The sequence below is a fragment of the Ovis canadensis genome, chromosome 19 (genome assembly GCF_042477335.2).
Source record: "Ovis canadensis isolate MfBH-ARS-UI-01 breed Bighorn chromosome 19, ARS-UI_OviCan_v2, whole genome shotgun sequence".
Lineage (NCBI taxonomy): Eukaryota > Metazoa > Chordata > Mammalia > Artiodactyla > Bovidae > Ovis > Ovis canadensis.
In genome coordinates, this window is record NC_091263.1 from 73,334,760 (window position 1) to 73,353,680 (window position 18,921).

The 18,921-nt window shown below is 62.3% G+C and overlaps 1 protein-coding gene across 9 annotated transcripts in view; it reads left to right on the plus strand.

Annotated features, from left to right (window-relative positions):
- Nucleotides 1-18,921, plus strand: part of IQSEC1 (IQ motif and Sec7 domain ArfGEF 1) — a 138,348-nt gene that overhangs the window by 80,030 nt on the left and 39,397 nt on the right. Inside the window, exon 1 of one of the 9 annotated variants that reach the window (XM_069562215.1) lies at nt 5,997-6,263. The exons of 6 other annotated variants lie outside the window; for them this stretch is intronic. In XM_069562215.1, coding sequence (XP_069418316.1) covers nt 6,199-6,263 — 65 coding nt within the window. In that variant the 5' untranslated portion in view covers nt 5,997-6,198. Of the gene's footprint in view, nt 1-5,996; nt 6,264-18,921 lie in introns of those variants that run through there. 2 more of the 9 variants (XM_069562212.1, XM_069562217.1) reach the window with 2 other exon arrangements.

Sequence of the window (18,921 nt, forward strand, 5' to 3'; positions counted from 1 at the left end):
AGCACCTACTGCCCACCAGGCACCTTCCAGAAGCTGGGGACACCCTGGTGACACGTCATTCCTGTGGAGGAGGGGCAGTAAACCAGGGAGCAAGTAGCTGAGCCAGATAACCAGGCGGAGATGGACTTTAACGGGGATTAGACCAGATGGAGGGCCTTCCCCAGTGGCTCAGAGATGAAAAATCCTCCTGTGATGCAGGAGTCACAGCTGCCAGGGGTTCAATCCCTGGGTTGGGAAGATCCCACGGAGAAGGGCATGGCAACCCACTCCAATAATCTTGTCTGGAGAATCCCACAGACAGAGGAGTCTGGCGAGCTACAGTCCAGACTGTTATAAAGAGTCGGACATGACTGAAGTGACTTAGCACGTACGCACGCAGACAGGATGGGGAGAATGAGGCTGTGCTTTCTCTGGGGGTGGCCTGGGCTGTTCTCAGGCACAGAGTGGACTCAGGCCAGTCCTGGACAGACCGGAGCGTTTCCTAGAGCTTGTCCCCAGGGGAGGGACTCGGTGCAAATGTCGTGGGTCACACCCCCCGCTCCCGAGGACCTGGCGTCCTTGCGCCACCAGCCAGGAGGGGAGGGCTGAGCATGACGGGCTGTGGTGGGGGGCGCCAGTGATCGTGTCCTGGGGCTGGCGGGGCACCTGGCGGGGAGAGGGTGGCGAGCAGTGTCATTCTGGCGCTGACGGGGGTCAGGGAAAAGCCCGTCACTGGTGAAGGCAGTTCCACTTCTTGGTTCTAATTTTCTTCCTGATATTGTCAGGCCCCTCGAATCTGCAGGAAATCCGGCAAATGGCCATTTCCCGTCCACTTGAACAGACTCCTAACCCAGGTGGCTGCAGCATGTGGTAGCCATAGGCCTTTTGCCCATGGACCCTGTCTCCAGGGCTGCAGGACAAGCAGTCCGTATCACCTGGCTGGACTCAGCGGAGGGACAGGGAGAGGGTGTGCCCCCAGGAGCAGCCAGCCCGGGGAGGGATGCAGTGGGCGTGTTCTCACCTGTGGCCACCACTGCCATCTTCCTTTACTTCCACAGCAAACCAACATCTGCTGTGCCAGGGGCTGGTGGGGGAGGCAAGTGCTCCGGGGACCCAGGCTCGGAGGGCTTCTTGGAGGAAGTGACCGCTGCTGGCTGTCTTGTGCACTCCATCCGTCACCGAGCACCGCTGGGCATCACGGGGCCGCTCCGTGGAGCGAGCCTTTCCTGGTGTGGGGGTTCCTCTTCCTTGCCCCTGGGTCCCAACCGTGTGGCTCTGCTGTCTGCAGCCTCCTGAGGAGCTCTCCCAGGCCCTTACAGGATCTATCACCCACGTGTCACCTGTTGGCGTCATAGCAGCTGCATCCAACGTTTATTGTCCATTTAAGCGCTCCTGATACCTCCAACCATGACGGTTCCCTCTGTCAGGGGCGCCCTTTGCCAGAGCACTGCGAAGGAGGCGCTAAGGAAAAGATGCCCAGTTCGTGGCTGCACCCCACACTGACCTGGGGACTCGGGTCCCTCGTCTGAACAGTGGGCAGCAGTACCCAGTCACCAGGGCCCCTTCTGGCTCTCAGGTTCTAGGGTGTGTTCACATTAAGGCCGCTTTCATCTCACCGTCGGGGTCTGGCCTTGGCCAACCCAAGTCCCAGTGAGTTTTTTCCTGGTTGGACTTAAAATTCCTCTGGCGTGGTGACAGGTGTCTGAAAGCAGGCCAGTTATGTGCAGCAATGGCCACATCTGAGCCCATCGCCGGGAAAATGACGGAGAGCCACTTGAGGCTTGCAAGCCGTGATAAGTCTCTTTCAGCTTTGCTGTGACACAAAAGTATCCATAGGCAGTACAGAACTGAGTGAGTGTGACTGCGTTCCAATAAAACTTTATTTAAAAAAGCAGACAGGGGGCGAGACCTGCCTCCCAGGCCTAAATCTGCCTTTGACTTGTTCAGCTGAGCACCTCAGTGTTCCAGGCCCACAGCAGGCACAGGGAATGCCATAGAGAAGGACGCGGGCCCAGCTCTGCCTGGAAGGACAGCACAGCTCTTGGCTGTGATGGGAGAGCAGGGGCAGGGGAATGGGACAGCGTGAAAGGGGAGTTTCTGACTTTGATGGCGGGCAAGTCTGGGTGAGTTTCTGGGGGAGGTCGCGTCAAAAGCTGAAACCCAAATCCTAGCTGTGAGCCAGCACCGTGGAGGGTGTTGCTGGAGACTGGAGCCAGACCAGACAGTGCAGGAGGAGGTCTGTGGGAGAGGGACTGTGAAGGCCCGCCTTTGGGGGTGTAGGTGCCACAGGTCGGGCCAAAGGAGAGCAGGAAGGCTGTGGAAGATGGCGGGGCGGGGGGGACTGTCAGAAGCCCAGGGAGGGGGTGAAGTCAAGTTGTGGGTGGGCGTGTGACAGCGGCCAAGGTAAGCAGATCAGCACCGAAGCTTAGGACGAAACAGCTTCATTCCTTTCTCGCCTTGTAGGCGGGCTCCTACCCACCCCTCAAGGCCCCAGCCTAAATGTCCCTTCATCTTTGGAGCCTCTTGTCGGGCAGAGTGACAAGCTACTGTCTCCACACTATCATAACATCATACACAGGGCAGTGTCTCCCCAACTGTGCCTCAAAGCACAGGCATGGAGTAAGCACTAACGTGTATCTGCTAAATTAAACGAAAGGGCAAGGTGAATTAATTAGCCAGGGGAGAGGTGGGTGATGAGCCTCCCTTTACAGTTGAGGAAACAGAGGCTCAGAAGCCTAAACACTTGGCCCAGACAGCATGCATAAGATTTCTTGCCTGGGCTGGTCATTTCCACTCCGCAGAAAAATTGGCTTTCTCCACCTCTCCAGGCTGGAACTGCTCTCACTCGCCTCACGATTCCTTGAATTATTAATCTGTGAGGCAGTTGACAGAGAGCAGGAGCAAAAGGCACCGTCTGCAGGAAGGGAAAGTAAGAGAACGAAGAGGCGTCTGGTTTCCCGGGACTCCATCCTCTGCAGTCCAAGTGCTTACAGGGAAATCCAATGCCCTCGCCCCAAACCCCAGCCGGAACTCTGTCGCCAAGACTCTTGGCGGGCGGCGAGGCCCTGGGCCTGCAGAAGCGCCTGGAATCCTTGGAGAATCCGGGTTTTGAGCCGTGTCTGGAGCGCTCCACAGCTGAGGGGAACTCTCTTGGCCCCGTTTATTACAGCCTATTTTTAGAGGGCAGGCCAGGCTGGGGTGGGAATTCTCCACCCCCGTCCCCAACAGGACTATTTCAACCCTGCCGACTGTGTCCCCGCCCATCTCCCCACCCCCAGCCAGGCTGCCGTGGAAGGTCTTCCTCCAGAGCCCTGGGTGGCGGGGCCCCTGGTGGTGGTCGGGTGGTCAGGTGATACACCTCACTGTGGTTCCGATTCACATTCCCCTAATGATCAGTGATGCTGAGCCTCTTTTCGTGTGCTTATTGGCCGTTCATATAGCTTCTCTGGAGAAATACCTGTTTGGATCCTTTGCCCGCTGTTAACAATTCTCATCTATTTATTTGGCTGCCCTGGGTCCTCACAGCTGATGTGTGGGCTTTCTCTTGCTGCGGCGCATGGGGGCTCCTCTGTGGTGTGCAGACTTCTCACTGAGGCGGCGTCTCCTGTTGCGGAGCACAGACCCTCCGCACACAGGCTCAGTGGCTGCAGCTTGCAGGCTTTACGGGCTCGGTTGCCAGGAGGCGTGTGAAATCTTCCTGGACCAGGGATTGAACCTGTGTCTCCTGTATTGGCAGGCGGATTCTTACCCACTGCACCACCAGGGAAATCCCCTTTGCCCGTTTGTTAAACTGGGCTATTTGCCATTGTGTTGCCGAGTTGTAAGCATCCTTTATCTGACATGGATTGCTGCTGGTGGTGTTCAGTCGCCGAGTCATGTCCGACTCTTTGTGACCCCGTGGACTGCAGCCCGCCAGGCTCCTCTGTCCTCCACTGTCTCCCTAAGTTTGCTCAAATTTATTGAACAAATGAATTCATTGTTCACTGAGTCGGTGATGCTGTCTACCATCTCATCCTCTGCCTACCCTTCTCCTTTTGCCTTCAATCTTTCCCAGCATCAGCGTCTTTTCCAGTGAGTCGGCTCTTCCCATTAGGTGGCCAAATTATTGAAGCTTCAGTTTCAGCATCAGTCCTTCCAATGAATATTCAGGGTTGATTTCCTTTAGGATTGACTGGTTTGATCTCCTACAGTCCAAGGGACTCTCAAGAGTCTTTTCCAGCACTATAGTTGGAAAGCATAATTCTTCGGCGCTCAGCCTTCTTTATGGTCCGACCCTCACATCTCTACGTGACTGCTGGAAAACGCTTAGCTCTGACTGTGTGGACCTTTGTCAGCAAAGTGATGTCTCTGCTTTGTAACATGCTCTCTAGGTTTGTCACAGCTTTTCTTCCAGGGAGCAGGCGTCTTTTAACTTCACGGCTGCAGTCACAGTCTGCAGTGATTTTGAATTCCAAGAAAATAAAATCTGCCACTGCTTCCACTTTTCCCCCTTCTATTGGCTATGAAGTGATAGGATTGGATGCCATGATGGTAGTCTTTTGAATGTTGAGTTTCAAGCCAGCTTTTTCACATACTAGACCTTATTAGATGCATAATTTGAAAACAGTTTCTCCCATTCTGTCTTCATTTATTTTTAATGTATCAAAGAAAACGTCAGAAGTGAAGAGGAGGGGTGTGGAAATGGGCTGTGCGTTCCTGCCCAGCCTCTTGCCCGGAAGCGCTGGGGTACTAAACCGGCCCTGGGGCCTGTCCCTTGCCAAGCTGCAGGCTGAGCCAGCCCAGTCCTCCTCCTTCACTGTTCCTCACCCGTCCCAGGTCCCCATCTGGGAATAATGCTCCCCACTGGCCTCCCTGCAAATGAAAGATTCAAAAGGGCACGTGAAGAAGCGCCTGCGTGTGGGGCTTCCCACGGCTTCCGCCCCCTGCTGACTGCCAGCTGCCCAGCCCTCCAGGAGATGTACCTGGAGAGGCGGGGCTCTGATCCCCTCTGTCAGCTTGAGGAGTCTCCCAACCACATCTGAGCATTCCACAAGTGCAGATGCCTGCCTTCAAGGCGCCCAAGGACAGAGAATACAGAGACATGCAGCTGAGAACGAGGTGCCCCGACTGCTCGTGGAAGAGAAAGCCACGAGGGGGAGGGAGAGCCTCTTCATTAACCCAGTTAAACTGAGCCTCAGTTTCCCCTTTTGACAAGCGGGACCAGTAGTAACTGCATCACAGTGTTGTAACTGAGGACCAAATATCAGTAAAAACCTCTAAAATGCTAGTTAGTATCACTTTAAGCTTGCCTGGGGGTCTGGACGTTGTTCTGTGGGTGGGGGGAGGGCAGAGGTTCTGGAGGGCTTAGGGAGAAAGAAGCTGCTTCCATCAGATCCTCACCAGAAAGCCCCCCAAAGGGTGTCCTCAGACTCGAGTGGGGGCACCCACTCCCTGTCTCTGGGGCAGGGGCGTTAGAGCCGAGAGCCACACCATCTGGGAAAGCGCGAGCCCCGTTTCATAAACCGAGGCCAGAGTCAGGATTGGCAGGGCTTGGCGCCGTTGGCATAGTAGGCTACAGTTGGCTGGTTTGGGGATTTTGTATCTGTTGTGCTCACACGCTCAGGAGGGACATATGTCTGCGAGGGGGCTCGGTCTTGGAGTAGTCCTCCCAGGGGAGGGCCCATGGCTAGGGCGGGGAATGCTGCCGCGGGCGAATCCCGCCCCTGCTCAGGCCCCGCCCCCGGAGCGGGTCCCGCTCATCTCCACGCCCCGTGCGGCCTCGCCCCGCCCCTGCTGCCCCGCCCCCTGAGAGCGGGCCCGCCCTCGCCCCCGGCGCGAGGGTCTCGTCCCTCCTCCCGCGGCCCCGCCCCTGGCACACGGGCCCCGCCCCTCTCCCCGCCCCCGCGGCCCCGCCCCCTGAGAGCGGGTCCCGCCCCGGCGCGCCGCCTCGCCCCTCCCCCGCGGCCCCGCCCCGCCCCTCCCCCACGGCCCCGCCCCCTGCGGCCCCTCCCGCGCCCCGGCCGCATTCCTCCGGCCCGGCCTAGCGCTGCGCCTGGCGGGCGGCGGCGGGGCGGGCTCTGCCGGCCTGGGGCTCGGACTTGGGGCCGGGAGCGGCGGGGACCTGCGGGCGCTGGGCCGGGCGACCCGAGCTGGTCGCGTGGCGGGCAGGCCGGGCGCGGGCGGTCGGGTGTCGGCCCGGGTCCCGCGCGCCCGGCCCCGCCGGCTCCCGCCGCGGCCGCCATGTGGTGCCTGCACTGCAACTCGGAGCGGACGCAGTCCCTGCTGGAGCTGGAGCTGGACAGCGGGTGAGGGCCGGGCCGGGAGGGTGCGCGCGGGCGTGCGGGGCCCCGGGGCCCGGGAACGCGGGGCGGGGTGAGCTCGCGCGCCCCCGTGACCGTCGGCCGGGAGCCCGCGCGGGCGAGTGCCGCGAGGGACCGCTGGGAGTGGGTGTCCGGTGCTGGCGGGGGAAGTGCGGCCAGCGGGCGTCTGTGCCGCGCCTGGCTGCAGGCCTGCTGCTGCCGGGCCGGGGCCTGTGTCGGGCAGACCCCGGGGGAGAGCGCGGGGGGCTGCGCAGGTGCGCGGGGGCGCTCTGGCCGGGGCACCTGGGCGTGCGCCGGAGCGGCTGGAGCCCGGAGGTGGGGTTCTGCGTGGCCGTGACTGAGCCACGGGGTTGGGGTTGTCTGTCGACGTGTGCATGGTGTGGTCAGCGATGGAGTCAGAGGGGATGAGTGTGTGTCCCAGAGACTATCCCTGCTCTGCTCTGGGGGCCTGTGGGTTGGTGGCTGGCTGAGCGTCTGCGGGCCTGTGTTTATGGAGAGAGGGGGAGAGTGTGTGTGTGTGCTGGGAATATTGATTTCTTCGCTCTGCCCGCCAGCACAGCTGCCCCCGAGCTGTCTGCAGGCCCCTTGAGGAGCAGGGCTGGGGGGCGGAGGGGATTTGTTGACAAACGGTCCTGGCTTGTGTCAGGCCTCCTGGGAGGGGGGACCCACCTGCAGCCGTCTGATCTCTGAGTTCAGAAATTCTGCAGCTTGTGTCTGGCAGTTGCACTGAGAATGCACATATGTCCCGCCCCCCCCACCCCGTCCCCGCCCCCCCCACCCCGTCCCCGCCCCCTCCCCTCCAGTCCCTGGGCTGGAGGCTCCACGTGGGGTTGTGGGGGTGCGGTTCCCAAGGACCCATCGCTCCATGCGTCTGGGGCGGAGGCCAGGCCGGCTGCAGCTGCAGGGCCAGCTGTCTGGAGTCGCTGGCAGCAGAGTCCAAGAAGGGGGGCGGCCTGTGATATTCACACCCTGCACGTGCTGCCGCGCACAGCTGTCCGCCCCGCACTCGCCTGCAGCGCTCTCCTTGCTGTCCCACGTCCCCGTGTCGCCGGGCAGCACGCTGGGGCTGAGGGTCCTGTGGTCACAGCTCTGCAGTTTGAGTGCCGGCCGCGTACAGGCCCTGCTCTGGGTCATTGAGCACAGCCCGGAGCCACTGTCTTTGTGGGACCACAGGCCAGGGGACACAGCCGTGAGCACAGCTCAGAGTTGTTGTCCTGAGGGGTCTGTCTGTCCGCGAGGACTTGTTCAGCCTCGCCCTTCCTGCTGGGATGCCCACGCCACCTCTCCTGCATGTCTCCCGGTCCCGTGTCCCTTCTCACTGGCAGGCCCTCCGCGCAGCCAGTCTGAATCCTCCAGCTGCAGGGAGGCCCGCTGGGGCCCATTTGTGGTCAGAGCTGGTGACGAGCAGCTGCTCCTCGGCCTCTGAGCAGGTGGGACCCATTTGCTGCTGAGTGCCCAGGGGGAGGGTGGGAGAGGGTCAGCTTTGCCCTGGCCTGGGGAGGCTTAGCCAGCTTGCCCCTGACCTAGAGTCCTTCCCGGTGGCCCAGAGAGGACTCAGCAGGCTCCAGAGGCCTCAGGACACCCCCAGTGTGTAACAGGTCCAAGACCACCCGTCCTGGAATGGCCGTGACCACCCCCGGCCAGCAGCACGCCGGGAACCTGTCTTGGGTGCTCTGTGCTCTAAGCCTCTCCCGCCCTCCCTTTCTACACCGACACAGTGAGGCAGGGGGGCCAGGGTCCTGACCAGAGTCTTCCAGGGCGAGCCCAGAGTAAACCCACGTGTTCTGATGGCGGCCTGCGCAGGGTCCCTGCCCGCCCCGCTGCTGTCCTCGGGGCTTCGCTCAGGGAAGTCGGACTCTGAGCTGGTTGTGCTAATATTTACACAGCTTTGGTTCAGAAACACGGACAGGGCTGCCGGCTGCACAGTCAGATGGTGTGAGGCTGGACAAATAGGTCTTTCTCGAGGAGTCTGAACTGGGCCCCAGGAGCTCCGGGTGCAAGTGTGTGCGGGTGTTACCTGGCTGGGCTTTGTGGAACGTGGGATTGCGGTTTGCCCGGCGAATCCAAGAGTCCAGGGCAGCTCAGGGCATTAGGAAAGAGGGGCTCAGGGAGGCAGACAGCCTTGATTGCAAACCCTAGCTCAGCTCTGTGAGGTCACGCAAGTTTCCATATCCTGTGAGCCTCAGTTTCCCCGGCCGTGACAGGAGATGGTGCCGCTGCTTCACGGACGGGCCTGAGGCCCTCCCAGTGGGTCTGGGAGCCCTCGCCGGGCTGGCCACCCTGGCCTCCGCCAGAAGCACGGTCACCCGGGTCAGCGCCCGGCTCTTCCCCCCACCTGGGACCTGCTGGGTTTTCTTCCTTCCTCTTCTGTAAATTTCCTCTGCATTGTCATGACGTGTGGAAAATCCACCTGGTAATGAGCCCAGAGGCAGGGCAACCACACAGGGGTCATGGACTTGGGGGTGGCCCGGGTCCCCTGGACTGTGTGTGTCTGTGCAGAGGCTGTTGAGTCGGATTGGTCGCTCGTCCTCAAAAGCAAACGGTAACGAGTTTAAAGGTCGTTACGGCTCTTAAAGAATTAATTGGTCCGGCCTTAGAGTATCTGGCTGTTCCCACTGCGTGAGGAGAAGCTGGCGGTGATCGTGTGGGGGACGTGGCCTGGTGCCTTCTGTCTGCCCTGGCTGTACCTGAGTTGAGCGTGTGCAACCCACGCCCAGGGCCAAAGCTTGTGCACTGTACCAACCACGTGCCGGGCATGGCCATCCTCCAAGCACGAGACACCAGTGGACACACAGGCTCCCAGGCCCCCGGGGGCTTGTTCTCTGGAGAGACGTGTGCAGCCTCAGGGGCGGCCACATCTCACTTCCTGTGTTCCTTTATTCACTCACCAAACTGTTACTGAGACCTGCCTCTGCCTCGTGTGAAGCCGTGCGGCCCAGCGCCCAGGCCTCCAGGTTGCACAGAGCCTGACTCTTCCCAGCCGCGTGGCTTGGGTGTGTCGCCTCCACTGTCTGAGCCTTGCTTTCTCACCCCGTGACACGGGCCTGGCTGCCTCGTGGGGCTTGTGCGGCTTGGCCTGCTGGCAGCCTTCTGCCCCGTCGCCACGTGCTCCCCTCTGCTCACTCTCCTGCTGGTGTCTGGGCTGAAGGCTGGTTTCTGGAGTCTGCACTAGGGGCTGAACCACCTAGTTGCTCTCTTTTCTGTTGCTCAGCCGCTCAGTCGTGTCCAACTCTTTGCAACCCCATGGACTGCGGCACGCCAGGCTTCCCTGTCCTTCACTGCCTCCTGGAGTTTGCTCAAATTCACGTCCATTCAGTCTGTGATGCTGTCTAACTATCTCATCCCCTGTCGCCCACTTCTCCTCTTGATTTCAATCTTTCCTAGCATCAGGGTCTTTTCCAGTGAGTTGGCTCTTCTCATCAGGTGGCTGAAGTATTGGAGCTTCAGCATCAGTCTTTCCAATGAATATTCAGGGTTGATTTCCTTTAGGATTGACTGGTTTGATCTTGTTGCAATCCAGGGGACTCTTGAGAGTCTTTTCCAGCTCCGCAACTTGAAAGTATCAATCCTTTGGTGCTCATCCTTCTTTATGGTCCAACTCTCACATCCGTACCTGACCACTGGAGAAAACCACAGCTCTGACTCTACGGACCTTTGTGGGCAAAGTGATGTCTGTGCTTTTTAATACACTGTCTAGGTTGGTCATAGCTTTCCTTCCAAGGAGCAAGCGTCTTTGAATTTCATGGCTGCAGTCACCGTCCGCAGTGATTTTGGACCCCAGGGAAATAAAGTCTGACACTGCTTCCACTTCTCCCCCTTCTGTTTGCCATGAAGTGATGACTCTAATAGCTTTTAATGCCTTCTTCGTATGTGGCTGGAGCTTCTCTGCTCCTTGATGGAAAGGACTGTTCTTTCCATTTTATTTCCTTGGTTTGCCGCTTCCTGACATGGAGATGGTTCACTGCGAACTTCAGGCCCAGGTGTGGAGCCGCAGCCAGAGTCCCCTCCCTCCGTGTATAAATGGGGAAGCTATGACTGCCTTGTTTTTTCCTCTTTGTTCCAAGGTTGCTGTAATAATAATAAAAACGACAGCAACGGTTGCCGTTTGGCAAACTCAGTGAAGGACTTAGTTCTCAAAGCAGTTTTTGAGAAAGAGTGTCTTCTGTGCCCCTTTTTCAGTTGGGGGAGGGTTACGTGACTGGCCCAGGTCACCAGCCAGCGAGTCCAGCAGCTGAGATGTGGTCTCTGCCTGGCTGACCCCGAGGTCTGCGCTGTTCACAGCCAGGCTGTGCTTCCTCTGGGACTCAGTAATCTTCAGCAAAACAAGTCACATCGCAAATGGAACCTTTGGTGTGTTCCCCGCAGCACAGAACAGGAGTCTCGTGGCCCCTGCTGTGCGGAGTCCCAAGGCATTCCTGAACGTGCCAGCTGGCTGGCAGGCAGATTGTCTGTCCTCCTGGTGTCTTGCTGGACACTGCAGACCCCAGACACTCGGGTGGGATGCCAGCCAGACGAGGCCCCCGCTTTCTACAACTTGCTGCAGGCCAGTCTCGGTGTGGCATGGTGTCTCGGGGACAAAAGCTGACTGTCCTCTGACGTGCTGAGGGATCAGTGTGAACACAGCCGGCCTGCGGGTGGTGAGGAAGCCCAGGGCCACAGCCTTCGATGTCCCTGGGGGACACACGTGCATGTGGGCTGCTGAGTTCCATCCCGTGGGAGGAGACAAGGGCCAGTAAGAAAACCGGAAACTTTGAAAACAGCCCCAGCGGGGAGCCTCCTGGTTTGGGTTCCCCGGAACCGCCCGTGATCCGTGCAGCGTGGGTATCTGTCTGCATGCCGACGTGAGCACTTCCTCCCGGTGCCCGGCGCTGTCTCTGGCTGGGAGACTTGTTGGTGTGAGAACTGGATACATTTCTCTGAGGGAAACGTTGAAAACGGTGCCTTATTGCATCATAGTAAGAGCTCAGTACGTGTGAGCTGTGGCCGCGGTCAGGGCCATTCTTGACCCTGACTATTTCAGAGAAGGGGCCCTCCCCGGGAGCCCGGGCATCGCGTCGCATCCCCTTTCTGGGCCTGGGCGTCCCCCTCTGTGGGTGAAGAGCTGTTCAGGGAGGGGACTGTGGGACCCGGGGGTCGTTTGTTCGGGGAGGGGGCGGGGCCAGCAGCTAGGAGGTGGCTGTTGTAGGCAAGGTGGGTGGTGGGAGGCGCTCCTTAGCTGAGCTAGTCTGCATAGTGGTGGACGGTCGCCTCCCGGTCTCTGCAGAGCCAGGGGCTCCAGGATGCGGTTCCCAGCCAGGAGTGGGTGGCCCCTCCTTTTGGCTGCTCCTGCTGTGTGGTGGCGTTGACTGGGGGCCCTGAGGGCAGTGGGTGAGAGGAGGGGCCTGGTCGTGGGCTTCGGTGGGTGCGCTTGTTGTCCCGCTTGCAGCTGAGGGCTGCACCTGCCCCGCAGGCTAGACCGTGTTGTGTCCAGGGCCTCAGCAGAGCTAGGTGACATCGGCCACGGGACAGGGAAGCGGCCCTTCCAGGCTGGGCACAGCCCCACTGGTGCCCAGGACTTGCGGGCAGGAAGGGGACCCTCACCTGGCTCTGGTGGGTCTGGAGTTAACAGAGGTTTGAGCCACACTTCAAACCAGCTACAGGATAAAAAGGATGGTGTCTGTCGTTTGGGTGGCCTTTGAACCTTGCACACACCTGGCCTCTCTGACCGTCTAAGAGCCTTGTGACGTGGCTGGTATTAGTCCCATTTTACAGACAAGGAGACTGAGGTGAGGAAAGTGAAAATCACACACTCAGCTTTGCGCTGCATAGATCTGGTCTTCTAGTTAGTGTATATCTTCCTCCCTCCCTGGCGTGGCTGGGGGAGATGGGGCTTGAGCTCTCTACAGCGGGGATGGGGGAGCGCGGAAGGAGGTGTGGGCAAGGAGCAGGACCCGCCACCCGGGGCTCAGACGCCGGCCCGGCCGCCGCACAGGGCCGCGCACAGAGTCCGCTCCGCCGACGCGCTGCCCTTGAAGCTCCGGCCAGTGGCCTTGTGTCTCAAAAGCGTGTTTGCCGCGCCATGAGGTCACTTGGGGGTGAGAAGTGTCTTCCGGATCGCCGGGGCCTTAGGAGTCGGGGTGCTGGGGGGTGCCGGGCTGGTAGCCTGTGGTCAGGGACGGCCACCTGCTCCCGGGTTCTTATTACCTGGTCTGACTTCCCCGTGTAGAGCCCGGTCAGGCCCGCGACTGTGCCGTGCAGGGAGAGGAAGTGACCGGGAAGCGCTTTCCCCTGCTGTGTGCCCGCCCTAGGCAGGCTCAGCCGCGCAGACCCAGGCTCTGTGTTCCATCTGGCCCTCAGCTTTCTCAGAGTCATAAATTAACCCTGCTGGCTTTGTCACTTTTTTTCTCCCTCACTCAGTAAAAATGGCCAAATGGCCCAGAAAGTTAGACGGCAGGCCTCGATGTGGGCAGCGGATTCCTAGGGCTGCTTTAACCTCCTCACCATGGAAACCCCCCAAGCGTCTGCAAGGGTGTCATGCCCCCACCGGCGCTTTTGCTTCCTCACCCCTGGATTAGGCAGATCCCAGACACCGTGCGGATGTTAACGCGAGGGGCTGTCATGTGGTCGGCCTCGTCTCTGGCGGCGGAGCTGTGTTCCCCGGCAGGTCCCTCCAGCTGTGCCTGGCGGCCGGTCACTGCCAAGGGGCCCGAGTGACGCCCACCCCATAGGGCAGAGCAGGCCCTGCGTCAGGCGTGAGACAGGACCGGGGCTCTCTGCTCCCCGTCCCCATGGGGCCCTGCTTGCTGCCCCGCGACCCCCTGTGCCCCAGTCTCCCCCGAGACACATGGGCCCCTCCTCTTGCCCGGGTGGCCTGGGTGGCCTGGGTGGCCTGACCTGCAGCCTCCAAGCACCTTCTGTCTGGCATGGGAGACCAGGCTCCCCCAGGCACTGCCTGGGCGGCCTCTGTGCCTTCTGTCTGTCTGTCCTGCAGCTCCTGCCCTGGCGCCTGAGTCTGTCCCCCTCCCCACACTGCCCACCCCAGAGGCGGCAGTCAGCCCGGACCCCGCCACACACACACAACCCCCCTCCCTCAGTCTGTCCCCCTCCCCACCTGCCTACCCCAGAGGTGGCAGTCAGCCCAGACCACACACACACAGACACACACACACACACACACGCACCACACACAGACACACACAGACATACACAGACACACACACACACAGACACACACACACACACACACACACACACACACCCACCCACCCAGCCAGAGAGCTGCCCTGTCAGCACCCCCCTCCCCTCCTCAGGTCGTGGGTCCCATGCTCGGACGCCTGTCTCTGAGCAGAGGCTTGCGAGGGCCTCTGGGTGTTGCCGTGTGGCCCTCACAGCGGCCTTGTGAACTGCACGACACCCCCATCTCAAGGCTGAGAAGCTGAGGCACAGAGGGTCCTAGCCGCCTGCCAGGTGCCAGACGGGCGGGGCTCTGTGCTGCTGTGGGAGGTCGAGGGGCAGCATCCTGACCTCCCAGGCCCTCACCGGGGGGGCCACATGTGGGGGTCCCGTCACCACACCACAGATTCAGGTCCTGGGAGCCAGGCGGGAGGGGTCAGGGTCAGACAAGGCAGGTGGGCCCCCCCAGCCCACCCCAAGAAGAGACGGTGGAGGTGGGGGCATCAAGCGCCGTCACGGGGGGCCGGCGGTCGGTGTTCAGTCAGCTCCCCCCACCCCACTAAGTTACAGCCCCTCGGTGTCTCAGTTTCTCCATCAAGTAAACGGGCAGGCGAGAGGGCCCCTGCCTCGGCAGGGTGCCGCCTCCAGCTCTGAGTGCGAGCTCTTGCTGACTGCCAGCCCCCAGCGGATGATGACGGGGTGTCCGCGCAGTCCCGCCCCGGGGAGTGTCGGAGGGGAGGCAGGTGTATGGGAACCCTGAGCATCATGCCCCCCCGTGCTGAGTTTCCAAGCCTGCCCTCCAGGGGGACAGACGTGTGCCTCCCAGGGTCAGCGGGGTCCCGAGGCCTCTTGCTGGCGATGCCCCCTCCTCTGAGGGCACCCAGCGTCCCAGGAGGGCTGTGGATACCTCCAGAGCCCACGCCCCTGGGGGACAGGGCCCTGTGGGTGCGGGTGTGGGCGCCGGCTCCCAGGAGTTGCGATCATGACAGAGATTTTAAGTCGGCAAGGACCTGGAGGATTTGCGGGTTTACAGGGCTTTGTGGTGGTGGGGGGGCTGGGCAGGCGGCTTGGGGGCCCCAGCTGGGTGGGACGGCAGCGCAGGGTCGACAGTGTCCCAGGCCCTGAGTGGGCCCCGCGCCTGGTCGCAGCCAACAGGGTGGGCCGCCGGTGGGAGGCCTGCGCGACAGGGCTGCTCTCCGCCCGCCGGCTCTCCCGAAGGCGGTCTCCCCAGCCGGTGCCTCCTCCCTGCCCTGTCGGCATCCCTGGGGCCCGGCCCAGCCCCGTCTGCTGGAGCCTGCCACAGAGAGCTGCTTTCTTTAAGTCCCTTTTGCGCGCATGGAAATAACTAGAGGCCTCTGTGTTTAATTTGGCTCAGCCAGGAAGATTTTTGGCCGTGCGTGTATGTGTGTGTGCATTCGGAAAAATCTTTCCAAGTGTGCCCTGGCATCGGAAGCCCGAGTCCTCCTGTTGCAAACAGTCAGAACCAGCAAGGGCCGCCCTGGCTTCGCCGGGGGCGAGGGTCTTGGCGGGAAGCAGTGGGCTGTGAGACACACAGACAGAAACGGGCGATGCTGTCTGCACCTGAGATGCGGCGAGGGGAGCGGAGGTCCTAGCGCTCAGGTGAGCCGAGGGCAGGCTGAAAGGACAGGGCTGTATGCGTGACACTGGGGGTCCTGGCTCCCCGCATGTGCCGAGGCTGGTCCTGCGTCCCTTTCTGGCCTTGACAGAACCTCACAGGCTGTCCGCCGAGCCCTCGTCTCCCATGTGCAGAGCCGAAACAGCGCTGTGCGCTCACCTGGGCGCTTGCAGTTGGCACAGCGGGTCCTCCTGCGGTCCCCATGTGCCTGCTGGGTATTTGGTGGCAGGACTGGTGTCCGTTGCTTCGCGGAGGCCCAGAGCAGGAAGGCTACCTGCCCAGGGTTGCTCAGCCCAGCAGTGGGGCAGCTGGAGCTCGACCCCGTCCGGCCTCCCCCCGAGCCCGGGCCCCACATTCTATGCGGGCGCTTCCTGAGCTGCTGAGCAGCACTCCCCACATAGAGGGGTGAAGGGGGCTGCCCTGGGTGGGCACACCCCAGGGTGTCGCCTGGGCGTCCGGGGTCAGATGGATGCTTTTTAGGACTTCCCTCAGCTCAGTCGGTAAAGAATCTGTCTGCAATGCAAGAAACCCGGGTTCGATTCCTGGATCGGGAAGATCTCCTGGAGAAGGGAATGGCAACCCACTCAGTATCCTTGCCTGGAGAATCCCATGGACAGAGGAGCCTGGCGGGCTACAGTCCGTGGGGCGGCAAGAGTCGGACACAAGTGAGTGACTGAACCACACTACTCTCTGCGTGAAACGGAGGAGGGAGCATGTCTGCTGAGTCGAAGCTCGGTGGCCTCAACGACCAGGGGATCGTGGTCATCATCCGTGTGATGGCGCCGCGTCAGGGGGACCCTCAAAAATCCAGCTGTTGGGGGGCGCGGCAGGGCAGAAGGCAGGGCACATGGAGCTGCGGGAATCCCAGGGCCCTGCCCCTGGGACTTGGTGTCCTAAGTCGGGCTCCCCGAGGACGGCCGGACCCCGGGCTGCATGCGTGACTTCTGCTCTCTGAGTCGGTCGCGAGTGCTGGTCCTCAGCGAGCCTGTGAAGCGGACACGACCGGCGGGAGGGTGGCGTAAGGCCCGGAGCCCGTGGGTGTGGTCGGGCTGCAGGGAGCGGTGGGACTGTGGCCAACAGAGAGAGCGAGCCCCTGTGGGCGTGGCCATCCCCATGCGGAAATGTGCGCCCACGGGGCCTGATCCTCGGGGTCCCGTCTGGAGCTCTGTGCTGAGACCCCGTGAGCCCCCTCATGGGGAGCCCCGTGTCCCCGAGAGCTCTGCCTTCTCGTTGGCCCATGAGGAGACGCCAGGTGGGCGCCAGGCCTCCGGGCCGACGCCAGGGTCCCAGATGGCTGGGCCCCACCCTTGCCTCGGTCCCGGCCCAGATGGCGCTGGGGAGAATAAAGGGCTTTCTCACGGCCTGTCTCTGCACTTGGCCGCGGGGCTGGCGTCAGAGGCCCGGTTCTCCCGGGATGCAGGCCTGGCCCCTGGCCTGCTGCTCGGCCCCCCGGCGTGTGGGGTGAGAGCCCCAGGCCAATCGGGGTCCCCTGGGACCGATGGTGACGCCGTGTGCGCAGCATCACGCCAGCGGAGGCCCTGGCCAGGCTCGACGGCCGGCTGTGTGCGCCGGCCCCCACCCAGAGCCCCGGGGTTCCCCCGCCAGCTGGCGTCTGGCCCTCCTGAATGAGCACGTTTGCCGCCTTGGAGGAAGTCGGCTCCCACCTCCCGGCAGGGCCCCCATTGGTGCAGGCCTGCAGGCCTCCCAGGGCCGGGTGTGGGGGCCCCAGGGAGCCACGCCAGGGTGTCCCTGCAGCGGCTTTGTGACTCGAGGCCTGGAGAGCAGTGTTCTGGGTGCAGAACACGCGTCTGTCCCTCCAAGAAACGTGCCAGGCCTGCAGCCGTTCGGGGTGATGGGTGGCGAGCGCAGACGCGGGCCCATAGAGGCCGTGCCTGCCGGCTGGGACCCAGGGAGCCTGTCTGTCCGCAGGGGCCTGTGCCCCTGCTTGCTGTGAACAGGCAGGGAGGGAGCTTGACTGTGGGCAAGGGCGACAAGGTAACCTGGGTGCCTTGCCAGGGGGGCCACCCAAGGATCCTAGAGGACAGGCGTTCGGGGTCCCAGGCCCTGCCCCTGGAGGGAGGATAGCAGTGTCCCAGGCCAGCTCCGGGCCCCAGCCGCCTGTGGGCCTCATCCTTAGCGTTTCGGAATGTGCTGAGCGGACAGTCGGGTCCATCGAGCCCCCGGTCACGGGCAGCATTGCTCGAGTAGCATCGCCGTTCATTTGTGCAGCGAGGGCCCTCTGAGCTCCCCGAGCCCTGTCCGCAGCCCTGGAGGCCTGAGCAGGGTGTGTGCACCCTACCCCCTGCCACTGGAGCCGGCTTTCTGAGGCGGAAACGCGCCAGAGCAGGCCTTCAGGCTCCGAGCCCGCAGTGCAGAGCGGGGGGCTGCGGCGGAGGCGCGGGGAGACGCCTCGGTAGCTGCAGGACCCCCTTCCCTGCCCCTCCTGCCGGGTGACCCTCACACCCCATGCTGGCCACGCTCCGAGCGCCGGGCCCCGCTGGGCTGGGCCTGACTGCGGCCTCTCGGGGCTGACCTCTGACCCTCCGGCCGTCCGGGCTATTTTGATGGGAGTGACTCAACATGGAGACGCAGGGAGGTCCGGCCCGGCTCCAGCAGGCGGGCAGACAGACCTTCTTTATGTTCTGAGTGAGACCCATGCCAGAGACGCTGGAGCCGCCCCCTCCTGGGGGCCGGAAGGGTGACTTGGAAACAGGCTGGCAGGCCGGGGCAAGGGCCTGGCAGCCCAGCGGACGCGTGTTCCTCCCCTCTGGCCGTGCGCTGGAGAGAACAGGCCTGTCTGAGGAAGGGCGCGGCCCCGGGCCCCTGGAAGGGTTCCCGGCCGTCTGCAGGGCTCCTCGCCCTGGCGCCCTGTCCCGATCCATGCCCCGCGGTGGCAAAGCTGAGGCTCGGGCAGGGGGTCAGGCCCCCCACGCAGTCTCTCACCGGCTCACGTTGGGACTCCGTGGGGCAGTGACTGCCCTACGGGCCCCTGGGACCCGGGGCAACACCCCACGGCGCAGGCATCCCAGCACTGCGCTTCTCCCGGTGGGCTTGCGGCCCGTCTCGCCAGCAGCAGCTGACAAACCGGGAGGTGCTGGATGCTAGTGTAAGGAGCGGGGCTCTAAAAATAGCCTCCCACCCAGAAGAGCCCATTGTTCTGGGTCCTGTATTTTTATACGTGTACAAAAGCCGCTCCTGGAGGCCTCTGTGCCCATAATTAGTGCCGGAGCCGAAGCCCAGGAGGCGGAGCAGGGCTGGACCTCATCACCAGCAGGACAGGCCTCAGGGCAGCAGCCCCAGTCCTTGCCCAGAGGGTATGGGTCAGTCAGGCCAGCGAGCCGTGCCCACGTGGAGTAGAGGGCAGTGGCTGGACAGCTGCGGGGGGGGGCCCTTCTGCTGCCCCACCCTCAGCCCCGCCCTCCTCCCCGACCCCACCCGCCAGCGTCCGCCTCCCACCAGCACCCCCATTCTTGGCCTTCCCAGCTTCTCAGTGGCCTCTGCCCCTCCCAGCACCCCCAGGGTGTCTTCCAGGACCCAAGGACAGGCATCGGCACCTCCCTGCTCCGGCCTGTCACTGGCCCGCGGTCCAGCCACTTTCCCTTCCCCCGTCACAGCCGGCACAGGCCTCTTGTCACTGAGGGTTGCTGAGGGTCGCTGCAAGGAAGGATGGAGGTGCTTTTCCAGAACACTGCTGCTGTCTACCCCGACCACCGCCCCAGCTGAACCTGGGACCCTTCCCTGGCCTTGCCCCGGTGGTGGGGTCCAGCGCCCCCTCCCCACCGAGCCTTGTGGGGTCCTGAACCCTCAGGTTCCTGCAGCCCCAGGCGTAGCCCACCTGCCTTGTGCCCCTCCGCT